The sequence below is a fragment of the Myripristis murdjan genome, chromosome 7 (assembly GCF_902150065.1).
Source record: "Myripristis murdjan chromosome 7, fMyrMur1.1, whole genome shotgun sequence".
NCBI classification, from domain to species: Eukaryota; Metazoa; Chordata; class Actinopteri; order Holocentriformes; family Holocentridae; genus Myripristis; species Myripristis murdjan.
In genome coordinates this window covers 19,533,926-19,552,195 of record NC_043986.1, presented here as the reverse complement: position 1 = coordinate 19,552,195, position 18,270 = coordinate 19,533,926, and the positions used below count along the sequence as shown (strand labels likewise).

At 39.6% G+C, this 18,270-nt stretch overlaps 1 protein-coding gene across 2 annotated transcripts; it reads left to right on the top strand.

Annotated features, from left to right (window-relative positions):
- Positions 1-499: 499 nt before the first annotated feature.
- On the top strand, positions 500-16,879 carry syn2a (synapsin IIa). 2 transcript variants are annotated; one of them, XR_003928500.1, is made up of 12 exons: positions 500-993; positions 9,017-9,074; positions 9,176-9,267; positions 9,590-9,746; positions 10,039-10,128; positions 10,316-10,378; positions 10,583-10,725; positions 10,823-10,897; positions 11,171-11,273; positions 11,491-11,637; positions 11,878-14,003; positions 16,869-16,879. XR_003928500.1 is itself a non-coding variant. In XM_030056523.1 (11 exons), exons 1-11 carry the CDS (start codon positions 653-655, stop codon positions 12,010-12,012), a joined length of 1,404 nt encoding a protein of 467 aa, XP_029912383.1. In that variant the 5' UTR covers positions 500-652; the 3' UTR covers positions 12,013-14,187. The 2 variants fall into 2 exon arrangements, 1 of the variants encoding a protein (XP_029912383.1); XM_030056523.1 differs by lacking the exon at positions 16,869-16,879 and having other exon boundaries at positions 11,878-14,187.
- The last annotated feature ends 1,391 nt before the right edge of the window (positions 16,880-18,270 follow it).

Below are 18,270 nucleotides of genomic sequence, written 5' to 3'. Positions count from 1 at the left end.
CATCTCAGGGGACTGCTGCGGATGTTTTTCCTCTCCTTCTACATTGCCCACTAACACTGGTCTTAACAGCCATTTTAGATCTCCCTTTTCATGGCTGCATGTTACACAGAGAGAAATGCTGTACATGAACAAAGAGAAAAAAACACGAGGAGCAGAGGGATCAGGTGTTAAGCAGCCATGGTGGAATCCACAATATTTCCCCTTGTATTTCCATTGGAAAACCCTCTCTGTATTTTTTTTTTCTCCATGCAATAGTTCAAAAAAGCGTGACGCCTATGAGGCAGAAGAAAATGGGGGAGGGGTAGAGGAGTCAGGCACACCAGTGAGTGAGAGCGGGGAGAGGAGAGGGAGAGGCAGAGCCTGAGCATCTCTTGCAACGATACGGGAAAGCAGAGAGTGAGGTGATTGGCTGAGCTGAAGTGTAGCGTCACTGCCACTGAGGGGGAGCTCTGAGGATGCTACACCGAGCTGGGAGGGAATACATTTGCTGGGAGTTTGCATTGAGAGCTCAGCCATTATCAGCTGTGCACTGACCACTGGGAGCCCTCTGCAGAGCAGTTCAGGACTTGGGTGATCTCCTGTACCTCCACGGCCTCCTCAAAATTCTCCACAATCTGTCCTTGTTGATTTTTTGTCTCTCTCTGCTGCAGCTATGAATTATTTGCGTCGGCGTCTCTCTGATAGCACATTCATCTCGAACCTGCCCAATGGCTATATGACAGACCTCCAGAGGCCTGACCCTGCTCAGCCTCCTCCACCTGCCTCCACCACCCCAGCCAAGTCTCCTACAGCTGGCCCTACACCTCCTGCCACCTCCCCTGCTCCGGAGAGGAAACCCCAGCCAGCTCAGTCCACCGGGGTGGGTTTCTTCAGCTCAATCACCAACGTGGTTAAGCAGACAGCTGCCTCAGCAGGGCTAGTGGAGCAGACGCAAGTCACGACGCCTAAGAAGTTCAAGATTCTCCTGGTCATTGATGAGCCACAACAGGAATGGTGAGGCACCACACTGCTCTGCACAGTCTTGTGGTTTAAACAGTACAATGTATTATTTGTTTGCACGGCCTTTGTGGACCTCTTGGCTGGCTAGGTTATTCCTCAAGAAATAGATTTTCTCCTCCATGATTCATTTAAAGATAGTGATTAATAAAGACTAAAGAACCAAGCTGGCGACAAATCGGAAATCTCTAACAAGCACCCCGCAGATTTCATCAGGCTGGTTTGAGCTGCCGGTAGAGTGTGCCAGTGTAATGACAATGCACAGAGGCAGCCAATACTTGGAGGACAGAGGGAATTAGGGTTCATTGATTCTAAGCAGTAACAACATTACTCCAAAATGGAGGATTTTTATAGTCCTCTAGACAGTATGAGATTTTATTGAAGCAATTTCCTGTTCTGTCAAGGTCCATCATTTTCAAGCTTTGTGAATGATACTTCCTGATCATTTTTATTTGCATGTTACAATATTACTGCACACAAGTTGCTTTAGAATATTGATAAGAGTGTGTTTAGAGTTAATATGAGTTTTCATTACAAAAAGAGTGGAATTTATTAAATGAATGAGCGATATTACTCTTCAATTTATTATTGCACCATTCAAGAAAACATGGACATTCCACAGGCTGTGCAGTACTGTGAAATGCACTTGCTTTCTCCTCTGGCAAGTATGGCTTGAATACTGCAGTGCTTTCCAGCCATCAGAGGGGTTTCCCCCCTGCTCACTGGTAACGTACAGATCACATGACATGCCCCGCACCTTTATAGCAAACCATCAATGTAACTAGCTGCAGCACGTGATGCCATTAGCCTCCATTAGGTGATTACACAAGGCATGCAAAAAGACGGGTGAAGAACTGGAGTAGTAAAGTGAAATAATGTTTGCCACATTCTAACATCAGGCCCTTCGACATACATGGCTACATTTCTGAGCGTGCTGAAAGGAAAGAACAATGTGGCATGAATGCAGAGCACAGGCATACACTGAGGGATTGAAGTCATCAACCCTGACGGTCAATTCACTGGGGGCTCTCACTCAGAGGTAGCTTAAAGCAAGCATCTATGTCAGTCTAGTGAAGGAAGGAATTACAATATTGTAAATGAGAATGTTCTCCTGGAAGAAACTATTTTGCATAGAGGATGATACATAGAAGAATAGTAAACTCTCTGGCAATTCTACCTCCCTGTGATGAGCCTTTGTTTATACAGGTGACATATTTTCCACGACAGCATGTTTCCTCTTCACTGTTTTTTTTTTTTTTTTCTTTTTTCTTTTTTTTTAAGAACCATGCAGCTGGATGTTAAAGTTGATATCCCACACATGTCCAGAATTCATATTTGTGTGTGATATGTGAATAAGATCGGTTAATCTCAAAACCAGAGAGTTAAAACTCTAATCTGTCACAATGCGCAGCCTGGAGAGATTCCTTTCATGAAGAATTGAGGTTAATGTTTCTGATTTGAGTCAAATTTTGTCATAATTCTAACCTTTAAAATATACTCTGATTTTCAGAAACCCACCCTGGGCACCCTCTAAGTATGCTTTTCAAATCTAGTGTACTTCATAGCTCTGAAGACAACTTCTTCACATCTCTATTTTACGCATGAATTACAGTGGTAAATTTATAGTGATACAAACAAAGCTTGTCTAAGGCATGGGAATAATATAGTTACGTAGTAATATTCTCCTCTAAGCAGCATTGGAATTAACTATTTTAATTTTGAAGATTACCTCCTTTTTCAGATTAATTTAGTTATCTGTTTGACTGCAAAGTGCAGAGAGAAAAAGAAAATACAGATTCTCCTCAGACGTGTTTTGTGCACAATGTCGACATGGCAAGGAGCCTTAGCCTCAGGGATCCATCTGTGCTGGATGTCATGTTGCATACATGTGTTGCATCAAGGTTAAGATGGCAGATGCATGATAAATGATGCATTGCACTATGAAGAGGCCAATTACTACAACCACATAGCCACTGTGAAGGGATTACATTCTGATGGAATGTGGGTTTGCAGCTGTGGGTGAATATAAACACTGAACCGAAATTAAAAAAAATATGTGTCAGTCAGCACTGTACTAAATTGTACTACATCACTCAACAAAAAAAATATAGGTTTGCCTAATTCAGGTGGCCTTGCGCTGGCCAGTTATACCATGGATGTGACCAAGACTGACCATTTAGATAATAGAAATTTAGATCAATACCTATACGATTTGGCCCTAGTCAGTGAGATGGATTTCATGCTTTTGAATACACTCACTTGCTCCACATTTACCATAAACAGAAAGCCAGTTGCTTGTGGATGAATAAGAATTACCCTCTAGTGTGCCAGTTCATTAACATTGCCCTACAGGTCTGCCAAAGCAATGCAATATAATGAATTAAACCAAAACCATGTAATTCATCAAAGGTTATTCTATATGAGGTAGTTGAGTGGGTCAGGCTGGGAATGAATTAACTTACACACTCCATTATTCTTTGTGCCGGTCAACAAGAGTATGAATAAAGTAGTTATTTATTTCTATTTGATAGAAATGTCAATCAATTTCCTACTCTGAGAGAATTTATCCTAATGTAGGCCTATTGAATATACTGTCAGTGTTGTTATGGGGCTCTGTAAAAGAGCTTTGCCCTGGCCATTGTCGTGATTCCCTGCTGCATACAGAACATAACCAAAGGGGAGATCAGTTGCCTCATCCCCAGGGCTGCCTCAGTCTGAGTACTGCATCTGCTTTTTGTAGCTCCTCAGTATCACTGAGGCAGGTGCTTACCTTTCCACTCAGTGCTCTATCAGCCACCAACATGACTCAGTATGCCTGAAAGATTAGAAAGTTTTACTTGTGTCTGATTACCTCAGTTGATTTGTCTTCTCTTGGTTTTATTCAAGGGCCTTTCAGTGAGCAGCTGTAAATCACCATTACAGTCCAAACCAGCCTTTGTTTGCTCATTAAAGTGTAGACAAAAGCAGCTTATAAGTTTTTTATGTGCTCTTACTGTTACTATTATCTTTTACATAACATTTGGAATAACTGAGATGGAACACAATGATGGGTTGGAAGTATTACGGATTCTACATTAAGTTCCTGAATGAAAACTGTCGCATAAAAATGTTGCTGGTGGCAAGCTATAAAAGAATATGAAATGTCTCTTCATTTTCATGCAAGGTTTGCCAAGTATCTGATATTTATTATGCTACTGGCAAAGCTTTCGTCTGTACAGTGTGTACGTTCTGTGCATAAATGTGGGAGTGGCTGTTTCATGACTTCCTCTGCTCCCTGCAGCAGATGAAAGGCAGTATGATGAGACCTGGTGGCCCCAGGACAGTAAAATGGAATCAGCCAAGAGTCCTTCTGACTAATTATAAGTGGCAGAAGGCTCGGTTATCAGTGTTTGCGTAATCATCCAGGCTGTTGAAGAACAGCAAGGTCCCTCAGCAAAGAATGTATGCATGATTGCACAGTTTTAGAGATCATAACGGTGTTTTTGTTGGCAGTTTCTCACAGCTTGATATCACTGAGGACGATCATGAGACCTTTCTGGGCCAGTTCTGACACTTCGCTGTTCAAGTGAGTTTTGATTAGTGTGCCAAGGAGCACTAAACAAGGAAACAGATCCTAAAAGAAAACAATGCAACAGGTCCCAAAATGGTCCGACAAACTAGAGCAAGGATTTTGTATCATTACAGCACATTATACTCAGATAGAGTATTCTGTATCTAGGTAGATATTGAATTGATTGATTGAATTGATTGATTGATTGATTGATTGATTGATTGGTTGGTTGATTGATTGATTGATATTGTTTATGGACTATCAGACACTAAAATCCAAGGAATAACATGTAAAAGTAAAAACACTTATTTCCAACATGGTGGCCCATGTATAGCCGCCAGAGCCAGGCAAGCAGTGATGACAGAGATTAATCTCAATTATGCCCTCATTAGTGCTATGATATTACAAGACAATTTAATGAAAGAACAATTAGATGGACGTGCAATCAGAGTAATAAGGATTAATACAAAATTTCACTCTTAGTTTTAGATGAAAATGTTCCCTGTCTTTTTCAGCCATGACGACCTGGTTGTTATCATGTTGCTATACAGCAATATGTCATCTTTCCTGATTGCATGCCTGACATCAGATTGGATTTTCAAACCCTGTTTGCTCTGAATATATTCTGTAACTTCAGTATAGTGCCTCCATTTTTGGTTTATAAAAAGCTTGGATAAGTTCCTTTTTCTGAGACCACACATGTAGCTCCAGAGCCTGTTGCAGGTGTGTGGTTATTCAATGAAACTCCATGTTTTCTGGTGTGAGTCCAATGTCAGTGTTATCTGGATCATAGTTCACATTGTGTCTCACAAAAAAAGGAGTAGTATTCATTTGTCGGCAGACTGCTTTCCCTTCCATCATTGTCGTCTCCTGCAGAAGTCTCTTCAGAGGCAAACTATCTCTGGTCATAACCTCTCCCTTTGTCTACCACCTACCTTCCTGTCTAGACGTAATTCAAGTAGCTTATCTATATTATGCTGTTGTTCTACACTGACTGAGAACATAGCAGACATCATTGTGGGTCATTAGTTAAGCTCTGGACTGAAGCTGCCCACTCTGTATGCAATAACAACAACAATAATTATTATTATTATAATGCTAATAATGGATGGGTGATGCTATACAGGCTATATTGCTTTTTGAAAAACCCCGTTGCGTGTTTATACTTATGTATATACTTTGTTTGTTAGTCAAAATTGCACTAATAACATTTTATAGTCATGATAAAAGCAAAGTTTCTGGCACAGATATACATAATTACTTCCTCCAATGGGTTTATATGTTAGATGAAGCTGCCAATCACCTAGAGAGATATGTTTTGTTCCAGGAATGTTGAGCTATAAATTGCTCTTATGACAGGCAGAGCAGATGGTGCTGTCTCTCTTATCAGACTAATATCAGAGATGGACTTCTTTTTTCTTTTTTTTTCTTTTTTTTTTTTTTTTTACTGTACTGCCGCTCAAATAAAAGCAGAGAGGCTAAGATGCCTTTAACTAAGTCACGTCTGCTTGTTCTAACTGACATCACAAACTGGGTTTAAATTTTCCCTGTTAAGAACAAACCTTCAGAATTGGGTGGCATTACCTTGTGGCTTCACTTGTATTGCCTATCTCTGTTCGCCTTGATCAAGCTTCCAATAAACGTTGCAGTCTAAGACATCCAGGTCTCCTGATCCTTCTTCAGTTCTGAGTTAAACAAACAGCATCAATAGTTTCATTCACGAAAGGTAATCCAAGAAAGTAGCTGGAAAATGGTTGGGAAACCTCTGATCAAATTGACAGAGTATGTTTTGTACTGTCAGCTTAACCTTTTAACCAGATGCGAGAGGTAATGTCAAGTAGGCTAACTAATGAGGCATTAAAATTCAGGTAGCGTTCCAGCTCACCGAGCTCTCCTCTGAATCATATCTCGCTCTCTCACAGTAATATGCAATTTGGCAGTGCAACCTGTAGCCATCATTATGACTGCTCGATAGCCATGGTCTACTTCTGTAATGCTCTTGAAAACTGCAATTTGCATAGTGCTGTGATTGTCCTTTCTCACAAAAGAATGGCAGTTGTCTTTGTCTTGTTTAGTTTTGCATCACATTTTCAACTCAAGTCCACATTCACCATAGTCTTTCTAACAGAGTGATCGAATGTTCTTCTCTGCCTCCTTCTCCTCTCTCTCCCATGCTCTTTCTCTATTGTCTTGTAGGCTTTTGCAGATATGGGAAAATCATATTTTGCATTGTGTTCACAGGTATTGATCAATGATGTTGTTTGGGAGCAAAAAAAATTGCAAAATTGTTGCATCTTGCATGCACCATGTCACCCGTTCTTAACTACAGCAAGCATTCAACTTTATTGATCTGTGTAGAGAAATTTTCCTTTCCCTCCCCCCACCACAGGGAGGTCAGAGGTCAGGTCAGCTATAGTGCAGCAGTGTGTGAGCTGGTAGGGCTTCAGTGTCTTGCTCATGGACACTTGAGTATGGTAGACGCTTGCCAGCATATTGGCTTGACAGAAGTTCTTCCAGTTACAGTCACATATTTTAATATTGCTGAATTCCCATATTATTAGTTATGGAACCAAAATTACAAGACATGATCATACATGATAAACTGTGTAGATCTACTCTCTTTTTCTCCCCTTTCCTGTCCTTTTCTAAATCTCCCTGTGTTCTTTAATGTTTTATTATGCTGATGATATTGAATGACATCACTAAAATCCTGCACCATTTTGGAGAGCCAAACAGTGTTACTCATCACTTGTAGCCTCTCTTACTCATCACTACAACAGAAAAGGTGCACTATGCAAAACTGAGGGATGACTCAACTGACAACAAAAGGTGCAATATCCATTTAAGTTATGAGAGTCGTGCAACTGATGAGAAGACTCAACCTTCACATTGCAGGTTTATTCCGATTTTTGTTTGTCGAGCCTGATAGATCCTGAAAAACCATGTAGACTCAATCATCAAATTTCATGCTTATTCCATGTTTTTTTGTCATTTGAGTCCAAAGTGTCCTCACTTTACATGGTGTACCTTTAAAGGATATATCACAATATCAGCCTTTCTCAATTCAGACTTTACCAATAACAGTAACTCTTAAAATTAACTTTCCACGTAATATCATATTGTTTGTAGGATACATGGTTATGCAGTATTTTCACAAAGGTTTCTATGAAATAACCACTGAATCAATCCAAAGCTCGAGCTAGAGATTTCGGGAGGCTGTCATGGTATTGAAATAATTCCCTCAGACAACCTTGACTTCACTTTTTCATGCTTGTCTTTATGCCTTTTTTGTGGGAGTTGTGCTGTAGAAACACTGTCTCTGGTGTTTCAGGGAGAGAGCATTCATCACTGCACAAAGTAGGGGGTTTTCATTGCCCAGGTATTACAGTCATGATTCATATCCTATTGTTTGTCTTCTTCCACAGCCAAATAAATCCCCACGCTCAAATTAGATTGGCAATGAATTATTCAGCTCCTCACTAAGCAGACAGGGTATGCAGGGTGGGCTATATACCAGCTGGGTGATACAAAACAAGCGAAAATGAGAACTCCCAAAGTTATGCTCAAAATATATCAACATAGCCACGCTGAAATGTGGAAGTTCAACAAACCCATTTCCTTGTGTATGGGTTTCATAACTTTTGCATCATTCCATCTTAGCTTCATTGCCGTGCAGTAGATGACTGTCAAGTGTGAGGTTACCTTTGTGGCTATGGAAATCTTCAAGGAATTCATTAACTTAAAGCACCTCCATAGCAACATGAGGGAAGAGAGGGGAATACTCATAGTGGCCGCTTGTTAGTGGTGACTTGTAGTGCAGTCAGCTCATTAGTCTCTAAAAAAAAGAGAGAGAGAGAGATTTTGCACGATATTGATAACAGTTGCAGTCACCATGTGGTTTCAGCATTCTGCAGTTTGCTTAAATGTAGTCTGCCAGCATACAAACACATTTAGCTTTGCTTAAATTTATTTATGTAACCTAGAGGGGTGCAGCCATTTTATGAAATTGTGGTGAATGACTAGCCCAGTCAGCAGTGAGTGACTTCATTGTATCATCCACTAATGACCCACTAGGTGGCACTGCCAGTGGGGCACTCAGAGGAAATTAATTGTACTTTATCTGTCAGGGTTTGGCAGTGGATGACTTGCCTTCAATAAATACAAAAGCAATGATCAACCCAAAATGCAGTAATATTTTATCATAATCTTTTAGACATTTGCTCATTAAGCAGCTTTGCTAGTATTAATGATTGTGTACCTTACAAGACTGTAAATCTAAGCAGCAGGATTTGTCTGCTCCATAGAATCCATGTTGTTGCCTACAAAAGTCAATGAGGTATGGCAGTCAATATTGACTCATATTCCATATGTTATTGTAACATGATTATTTTCAATTGCTCAGGGAATACTGGAGTAGTAAATCAAATATACGAAAGGTTAGTCAAATCATTGTGTTTCTGTATTACCCAGGGCAAAATTATTCCGGGGAAAGAAAGTACATGGAGATTATGACATCAGAGTGGAGCAGGTAAGCTCACCAAGTCAGAGATTGCGTCTATATGGACTTTTTAAAATTCAATGTTTTTAAAGTACTGTACCCCACTATGTTTATATTCATCATCCACTCAGGCTGAATTCAATGAGATCAATATCGTGGCTCATGCCAATGGGACCTGCAACGTTGACATGCAGGTTCTGAGGAATGGTACCAAGGTTGTCAGGTGAGAACACACACATATGCATGTATGCATGCACACACACAGATACACACACATATACACAAAAAAAGACAGGCAGAAAGGAGGTAAATGGATCTCTCAGCGTCACAAATCAGTATAACTTAACCTGTAAAACGGTAGACCTATTTTATATCACCACCTCTACAGGGCCCTTAATACTGATAAATCACCTACAGTGCCGGTGGAAAGGTGCATTTATCTTGCCATCAGAATAGTAGCTGCCATCAGTGGGGACACTTTACCACAATGTGTTATTTTTACGATCACATTTTTGTCACATCCTTGCTATATGTCTCTTTTCCAGGTCATTCAAACCAGACTTTGTCCTCATACGTCAACATGCCTTCAGTATGACTCAGAATGAAGATTTTCGCAATCTGATTATTGGCCTGCAGTATGGTGGTGTCCCCAGCATCAACTCCCTCGAATCTATCTATAACCTGTGTGACAAGCCATGGGCGGTAAGCACTCTGCACCCTGGGGACAGCTCTGTGGGAGATCATTAATGTTCTACATATCCTGAGGAGCAGAGCGAGGGTGGGTGGCTGCGGGTTAGGGGGATAATAAATATCTATTTACTGTCTCCAAAATTAATCCTATCATTTAGCATGCTTGTTAAAATTGGCCTACAATGGCATACAAAAAAAACCAAAAAACAAGTTGTTTTGCATTTCATTTGTTAAACAGCTGTCGTGTCATCTGTGAAACAACTGATAAGGTATCGCTAAATTATTGTCCCTTATGTGTGTCCAGTTTGCCCAGCTGATCAACACCTACAGGAAGCTAGGTGCTGACAAGTTCCCTCTGATTGAACAGACCTTCTACCCGAACTACAAAGAGATGGTGAGAAGCCTGTCATCATCACCCACTCTTTTCCTCATCCATTTCTAACACTCTGATGTTTTAAACAATTGTTTTTCACACTAAAGGTGACACCAACTGTAGGTGGTGTGAAAAAAAAACAAAAAAAAAAACAAAAAAACAAAAAAACAAAAAATGTTAAACTCAAGTTTGCACTTTATCAATCCAGGTAACCATGCCATCATTCCCTGTAGTTGTGAAGATTGGACATGCACACTCTGGGATTGGAAAGGTACAGCAATGTTTCCTACTGCAGCAACGTGAGGGGATAGAGATGCTTATGGTTTTGTGTATATTGTGCCTTTTTTTTTTTTTTTTTTTTTTTTTGGAGCGTACTAAATCCTGTACACAAGATAAAATGCTAACTATTGTTATGTAGCTTTTAAGGCCATACCCCCTTTCATATTCCATGCATAATATACTGCTCTGTGTGTAGGTGAAAGTGGACAACCACAGTAAGTTCCAGGATATAGCCAGTGTAGTGGCTCTCACACAGACTTACACCACCACAGAGCCTCTCATCGAATCCAAGTACGACATCAGAATCCAGAAGATTGGCAATGACTACAAAGCCTACATGTACGTACCATTCTACTGTTGTTGTATATTTTAATCAATAACAAAAAAAAAAAAAAAAAAAAAAAAACCTAACATTGCTTTCATTTGTGTGTTTTAGGAGAACGTCTATATCTGGTAACTGGAAGACCAACACAGGCTCCGCTATGCTTGAACAGGTGGCCATGACTGACAGGTGAGTGTTCAGTAGTGGTGCAAACAAAATAATAAACTGGCTAATTAGTAGCGTTAACATATGTACATTACTGGGAAGCGATGGATGAGTAAACCTGTTGTTTGTGTCATGGAGTAGCGTGTTCTGTTGAAATCGTTGAAATGCAAATGCAATAACTGAACTGCAGCATTCCATGGAAACTGCTGGTCGTGAGTCAGGTTTCATACTATATGCTGGGCTGTCCGTCCATCTAAGAGCGATAATGAATACTGATTTTCTCATGCCTATGTTTAGGTACAAGATGTGGGTTGACACCTGCTCAGAGATCTTCGGGGGGCTGGATATCTGTGCAGTCAAAGCCATCCATGGGAAAGATGGCAGGGATTATATCACAGAGGTGGGCACCAATGATTTTGAGATTCATTCCCCGAGGTTTTTAATACTATATTTAAGGTGTAAATGTGTGCAACATGTTTAAAAATTTTGACAAAAGTACAAGAATTGCCTATTTCTGTTGCAGTAATCACCTGAGATAAAATAAGCATACAGATAAACTGTAAATTATGCACTATGCATCCTCTCTCCCTGCTAAAACCATCCTCTGTTTGGTTCAGGTGGTGGGCTCCTCCATGCCCCTGGTAGGCGAGCACCAGGCTGAGGACAGACAGCTCATTGCCGACATGGTGCTGGCAAAAATGGACCAGCTAGCAGAGAAGGCAGCTAATGCCCCCCAAAGACCCACCACCATACAGCCATCACAGGTATAGTAACACACAGGCACAGGACACACACTGCCTGAGGCTGCACATTTCACACAGCTAGGGAATGGGCGGATTCTGCATGGCTTAGTTCAGCACATCATCAAGGTTACTATGTCATGGGACATTAGGAAACAGTGCAATCCAATTCTTCTGTGAGATTAACCTTGGCATTTTGAAATATGACGGAGAAAATGTGCAGGATTCTTATTTGATGGGTTAATCATTGCTTTGCCTTTGCAGGGTACTGGCCAGAAGGGGGAGATTGTAGCCGAATCCACTAAGAACGGTGCTGGGCGCCCACCTCAAGGTTGTCTGCAGTACATTCTCGATTGTAATGGCGTTGCAGTGGGTCCAAAACCAGTCCAGGCCAACTGAGTCACCAGAGAGAAAGGGGGATAGTCTCATTGTCTAGATAACAATGGCGTGCATTAGCTGAACACAAACGCAGAAGCGTGTGTGGATGCTGATAGCTAGGCTCAGATCTTGGTGATGCTAGCTTGGTAGAGGTGAGTGCTGGCCTGGACTGTGTTTTATTTCCTCTATGCAGTGTCAAAATGTACTGTCTACTTGTTGACCTGTTGATTTGTGTGCTTGGTCACCTGTTTCAGTAGCTGTGATTTTTCTTTGGGGCTGTTGTTGATGATGTAAAAAGCAGATTGTGCCTACACTGAGTTCAGTGCTGCTCTGTGCCACCTGTTTGACCCAGCTATGAATCTTTCATTTGCTTCCTACCCCTTTCTGTTCTCCATTTTGATGTGTATCTTTAGATATTGTTCAAACTGTGGTTTGTTGTGCAGTTTGAAGTTTGTGTATATCTCAATATGTATATGTGGGTGCGTATGACTGTGGTAGTGATTATTTTCATACATATTCTGAATAGATATTTATTTTTGTTTTGCATGATTGATACAAAGGCAGGTGAAAGTATGTTACAAATTGTCTGATCAACTGCGATGTTCAAGCAACATCACTGTTATACCCAAGCTATGTTCCCTGTGATTCATGCATTGTGAATGTGTCATATGAAATGCATATAATATAAGTTCTACTGAATACATGCATTCATCAACAAACATGCATTAAGCAATGAGCACTAAGGAATACACTCCTGCATATACATTCAGGTTACAGCAGAGATGTATATTGCCTTTCTTAAAGGAAGTTATTTATCTTTAATAACTATCACTAGAAAAGAGATTACTTATTTAAAATCATTACAAATACAGTCTTATACATATTAAAACTAGTCTGAGAATCTAGAGTTTACTATGTAGATTATTTATAATCATCCTGTAGATGGACTAAACACATAACTTCAATATATTTATATAATTTTGAACCAAAGAATAAATCATTTTCTTTCAATCACACCCTTTGCACTCCAGTAACCCACAGTGTAAATACCTGGGAGGCGATTGTCAGGCCTGCAATTGGTCATGAGGAGCATATGTGATAGTATTAAATAACAGAGCTAGAGGAACAGAATATGCTTTTTAAATAGCCTGTTGTTCATTATGTTTCTGTTAAACTGATACTGTATTGAAACTATCGTCGTCTTCTTGCTTTCAATTGTGTGGAAACAAATATTTTGGCTCCAAATCGCAACTTGCATTATGTATGATCTGCCATGGAATACCAGACTTAAAATCTCCCTGTGGTCCTCATACCGGATATCGGCTATCATGATGGTGTTGCTATGACAACAATGCAAGTGCTCTGAGGGTTTGTGTGGAGTGATGCTCCCCTTACTGCCATTCAAAGGTTGAACGTGTTTGCCTTATCATACTCCTCCCGTGAGTTGATGGAGAGTGCAATATATATCTTTGTATTTTACATAATAATCTATTTATTTTTAAATCAGATCTTCCACCAAAATTGATTCATGAAGCTATACTCACAAATGTGTCATCCACATTTAATTAATTTGAACACTTTTGTACATGGATGTCACATGCAATCACTTGGTTGTTGTCAGGTGGCTTTTGTGGAGGCCATTTATTGTGTCAAATAACCTAAATGGCTTAACAGCTAAATATCCACCCAAACCAATTGTGAAAAACTCTGTAACATTTTCCAGATTTTTCTTTCTTTCTTTTTTTGGTTACTAGATACTACAAAATATGTTCAGCAAGTTCTATGTGCAATTCTTTTTCAAGGTGTATTTACTGCCATTGTATCTGTGAGAGTAACCTTGTAAAAGCCATGCCTGAGGCTTTATGGATGTGCTGTTTTGTTTTCTAGGAAATATGCCATGACATTGATTTCCAAAGGAAGACAGTGCAGAGGTATCACGGTCTGTAATAATTGCATGGTTAGGTCTTGGTGGAATTAATTCGACTGGAATTATTATAGGACATGTGGAACTTGTATATCGCCACACCTGCAGGACTGTAAGTATTTAGGACCATGGTAACTTACTAAATGTATGTACTTTTGAAACTGGTGTTGGACTGTTTTAAATCAAGAGCAGCATACAATATACTGTGGAAAAAAATTCCATTATGGATATTTCCCCTATGTCATTGGCAATAAAGCTTCCTTTGCAATATATGTTTGGTCTGTGTCACCATATTTGTTATGGTTATGCTGTGAGTAATGCTATTTCTAAGGGACACTGAACGAGATCTAAACAGATCAGAAACATGATGAAACAGAACTAGCAATATTCAACAAACCTAGCTGACTATCATTATTATGTTCAACGTGGGGAAAACAATAACACTCCAAAACCTAAAAATTCTATGGTCGGGTGTTACCTTCTCAACTAGATTCACACCGCACACACCACGCAGCATGAGCACCCCACACTGTGTTGCCTCTAATGCATGTAGAAATATTAACTGTTTCATGGTATTGTATCCCCTCTGCTTTTTGTGCCTTTATTCTGTGGCTTCTATCTTCCCTGCACAACGTAAACATGGGATTACTACTGTATATCATGTGTCAAATCAGCTGATGAATAGATTACTGATAGACTAACCTCACATCTAAAGCCACCATGCACGATTCTGTCCTCATATGATGTGATCATCATTAAATGTCTCTTGTACTGAAAATAGGGGGCCCAGGGGAACCCCAAGGATTACTTTCACAAAGACCTGCTTCAAAGTTGACCCCAAAACCTCCTGCAAAGGACATAACTCCAAGGGTCAACCCAGCAGCACAGCATTCCCAGGCACAGTCGGTGAAACAAGATAAGCTAACATCAACAGGACTGGAGGCCCAACCATCTCCCTCCCAGCCTGCAAAGCCTGTGTTTAAAAGGCAGGACAATTCTGAGTCTCCCATCCAGGCTGAATACGAGGTGCCTCCTCAGGCACAGACCCCACCGCTGGGTCCTGAGCAGCACCGGTCTTCTGTGGAAGAGGGAAAAACACAGCCACATCCACAGCTGAAGTAAGAGAAAACTGTTTCAAGTCTTGGCATTCAAATGAGTGCAGTAACTATTTGAATTGTGCATGATTACAATGTGCTTTAGCGGACCTATTCAAGGACAGTATAGATAATTCATATGTGGGGGACGTTTGATCTGATACAGCCTTGCTTCTCATTGCACTTATAAGCAATAATTATCTTGTCTTCCAGCAAATCCCAGTCCGTGAGCAGTGCCTTTGGCTTGAAAGATACATCCTTTTTCCGTGCCGCCAGTGAAGACATGGCCAACACAGAGACCATCCGCAACCTGAGGAAGTCTTTTGCAAGTCTGTTCTCTGAATAGATAAAGATATTCAAGATTTACTATCACAAAAAAAACCCATCAAAAAACACACCACACAGCCACCAACCACCACTCCACCAGCGCTACCCTTCCTGTTTATCTGTGTAGGAAACAGTAACCACTATTTTACATTATGTGTACTGTTGATGACATGGTTTAAGCTAGAATGTAATGTCAGATGAGAAATATACCAGCTGCAGCTATAATGACTTGAGTATTATTGACTTTTGATTGTGTTTCTTCTCTGGAAATGTATTTTATAGTGAATTCATGTAGAATCATCCCAGTTACATCCAGTAACTGTCACTAATACAGCTATATACTAATACTATATGCCAGGGCTTACTGTAATAACAGGTAGTGATTTCTGTGTTTGCCAAATAGTGGTTGTGACTCAGATGGTGTGTTTTGTTTATTTAATGTTTGAGTGTCATGTTGTGATGGCATGTATAATGTCATAATGCAGTTCTGTGCAATTGTTGTTAATAAAATTGCAAACACTAATATGCACACAGGGAAATCTGCTTTCTTGGATATTTTGACCTTGCAAACTGCTGTGCAGTAGATAGTCCAGGCACTCAGGCACAAATTACAGTAAAACGTCAATAACTAGATATATTTGCATGCATTTTGCCTTATAAATTCAGGGTTATAAGATCCAACAGGCTTTAATATCCACTTAGTTAAGCCTGTGCTCTGATATTCTTAGAGGAAGCAAATATGACAAGAGAATTTACCTTACCTGCCTGGCACCAACAGGAAGAGAAATTTAATTAACCTCTAAATCATTCAGATACTGGCTATATGGCCAGAAGGATTCATGTTAAACGTTGTAAAAATTAGAGTAAAATAACTCATCTATATAAAGAATTTTTTTCAAGGAGGTAGTGACAGAACACAGCAGACAGCAGTCTCAATGGAACACTTTGTTCCAGGCAACAGTTTTGAAATCTTGCATGACTTTATGAGTTAATCATAATTAAAGTTAAACATGAATTAATCATTTCATGCTAAATGTTTAATATTCTCTAACAAGGGTTTGACAGTTTCTTGATTACTTTTCTAACACACTTAACATTCTCTTAAGTTATCTTTAAGTGTTACTTAAAATGTGTTGACTAAGTGAGTACTTAGAGACGCCATGACATTGTAAAGGCAGTTTTATTGCTGTCATTAGTATGTTGATTTTCTCCTAAAACTATTCAAAAATAATACCAGCCAACAGGTGATAACATCGTGTAAATCATGTTTATACTTCCTTTCTTCATCGAAATGAAAATATTTTCCTGATATTTTAATTAAAATGCAAAGATCAGACATTATTATGTCCATATTTCATCTATGTGGGACTTCTTTTTCTTCTCCATGTTATCATTATAAAATGGAAATTTAATACTCTTCTTCAAGAGCAGCTGTGTGTTTTCAGTGTATCCAGCACATTTTATATGGCATTCAGATTTCAAGAATGTAGTAGCAAATTTGGATGACAGAGAAAATCCTCAACATCTCCCAGTGATTATTGTGCAAAACCCTGACAGTAAAAAAAATAAAAAATAAAAAATGCCTGCCAGAACAAGCATCAGTGTACCTTAAAGTGGTTGTGGATTATGAGCATGTCTTATAAACACAGTGTTCAGGTAAATTGTTGTGTGTTGCTGACTGCGTTGATATGACTGGAACCATTTTTACCTTACCACTGGTGTCAAGAATAGTCAAATAGAAACCAATTTATTTCAAAGTATCTGGTAAAAAAAAAAAAAAAAAAAAAAAAAAAAAACTGAGACACTAACATGAGCCCAAGTGATAAAATATGTGATGTTCCTCTCCCTTGGGCCATGCAATCAAACATCATTCGACTGATTGCTGCTTTTGTGGTGTTTGTAGAAATAGACAGAGCAATATGGTTTGATAGTACCAATTAAAAAACCCTCGTTAAAGAAACAATGGCAAATTAAAGTCTGATGAAAACGACGCGTACAGTCACTGACTGGAAAATTTCCACCTCCAGCACATCACGCCAGAGACAGCAGCCTTCTCAAGGTTATTAACAATCTCCTGATGATACTTGGATACAGACAGAGATAGACACAATCTTAATTTAAATTTGTCTTCGGCTTCACAAGTTGGCTAAAACACATCACAGTAAACCACAATACATGCAGTAATAAAAAAAAAAAACACAACATGCAGAGAGAGCAACATATACCTGTTGAATCAAAGGGTTTGCTTTCCTCTACTTCTTTTATTGCATACAGTGTACCTCAAAGATCAATTCTAGGTCCAAGTTTATTGTCGCTATAAATGCCACTTGGTCAATTTATCTGCCAGCATGGCACTGACAGTACAACCCAATTGCCAAATTGGCCTTATCGCTTGTTTAATTTATGTCCAGGAGTGGATGTTGCAGTTAAACTCTGACAAGACCGATGTTCTTGTTATTGGCCTGGAGTGCATAAATTCAGAAGTCTCTTATTCCTTTAAAAGATGAAATCAATGCTGTGTTGAAAAATGTAGGCATCAACTTTGATCCAAATTTACACAGAAACATTCCAAAAAACTAGTTCAGCCATGTTCCCTGCAATGAAGGCGTATTGCCAAAATTAGATCAGTGCAGATCAGCACTGCCAAGACAGACAGAGCTATACATTCTTTAATATCCTCTGATTACTTTAGCACTTTATTTACCTGCCTTAAAGCAACATACCATGGCAATGCTCTGAATTGTACAAAATGCAGTATCATGGCTGTTGACCACAACTGGCAGAGGCTGGCCATTTTACCAAACATTGTGGCATCCTTACTTTGGTTGGTCATAACTTTAAAAGCTCTTCTTATTTTATCCCAAGATTCTTCTTGCCTTAGATTCTTAACCGGGGTTCATTGGCCATTTTCCTAAGTTGGGGCTGGAGTCCAGG

Bases quoted from the DNA above. Each gene is read 5' to 3' on its own strand.
- syn2a (XM_030056523.1), top strand. From the start codon at position 653: ATGAATTATTTGCGTCGGCGTCTCTCTGATAGCACATTCATCTCGAAC. The intron at 9,075-9,175 runs GTAAGCTCACCA...TCATCCACTCAG, and splicing joins ATGACATCAGAGTGGAGCAG to GCTGAATTCAATGAGATCAA. The intron at 11,638-11,877 runs GTATAGTAACAC...TTGCCTTTGCAG, and splicing joins CCACCATACAGCCATCACAG to GGTACTGGCCAGAAGGGGGA.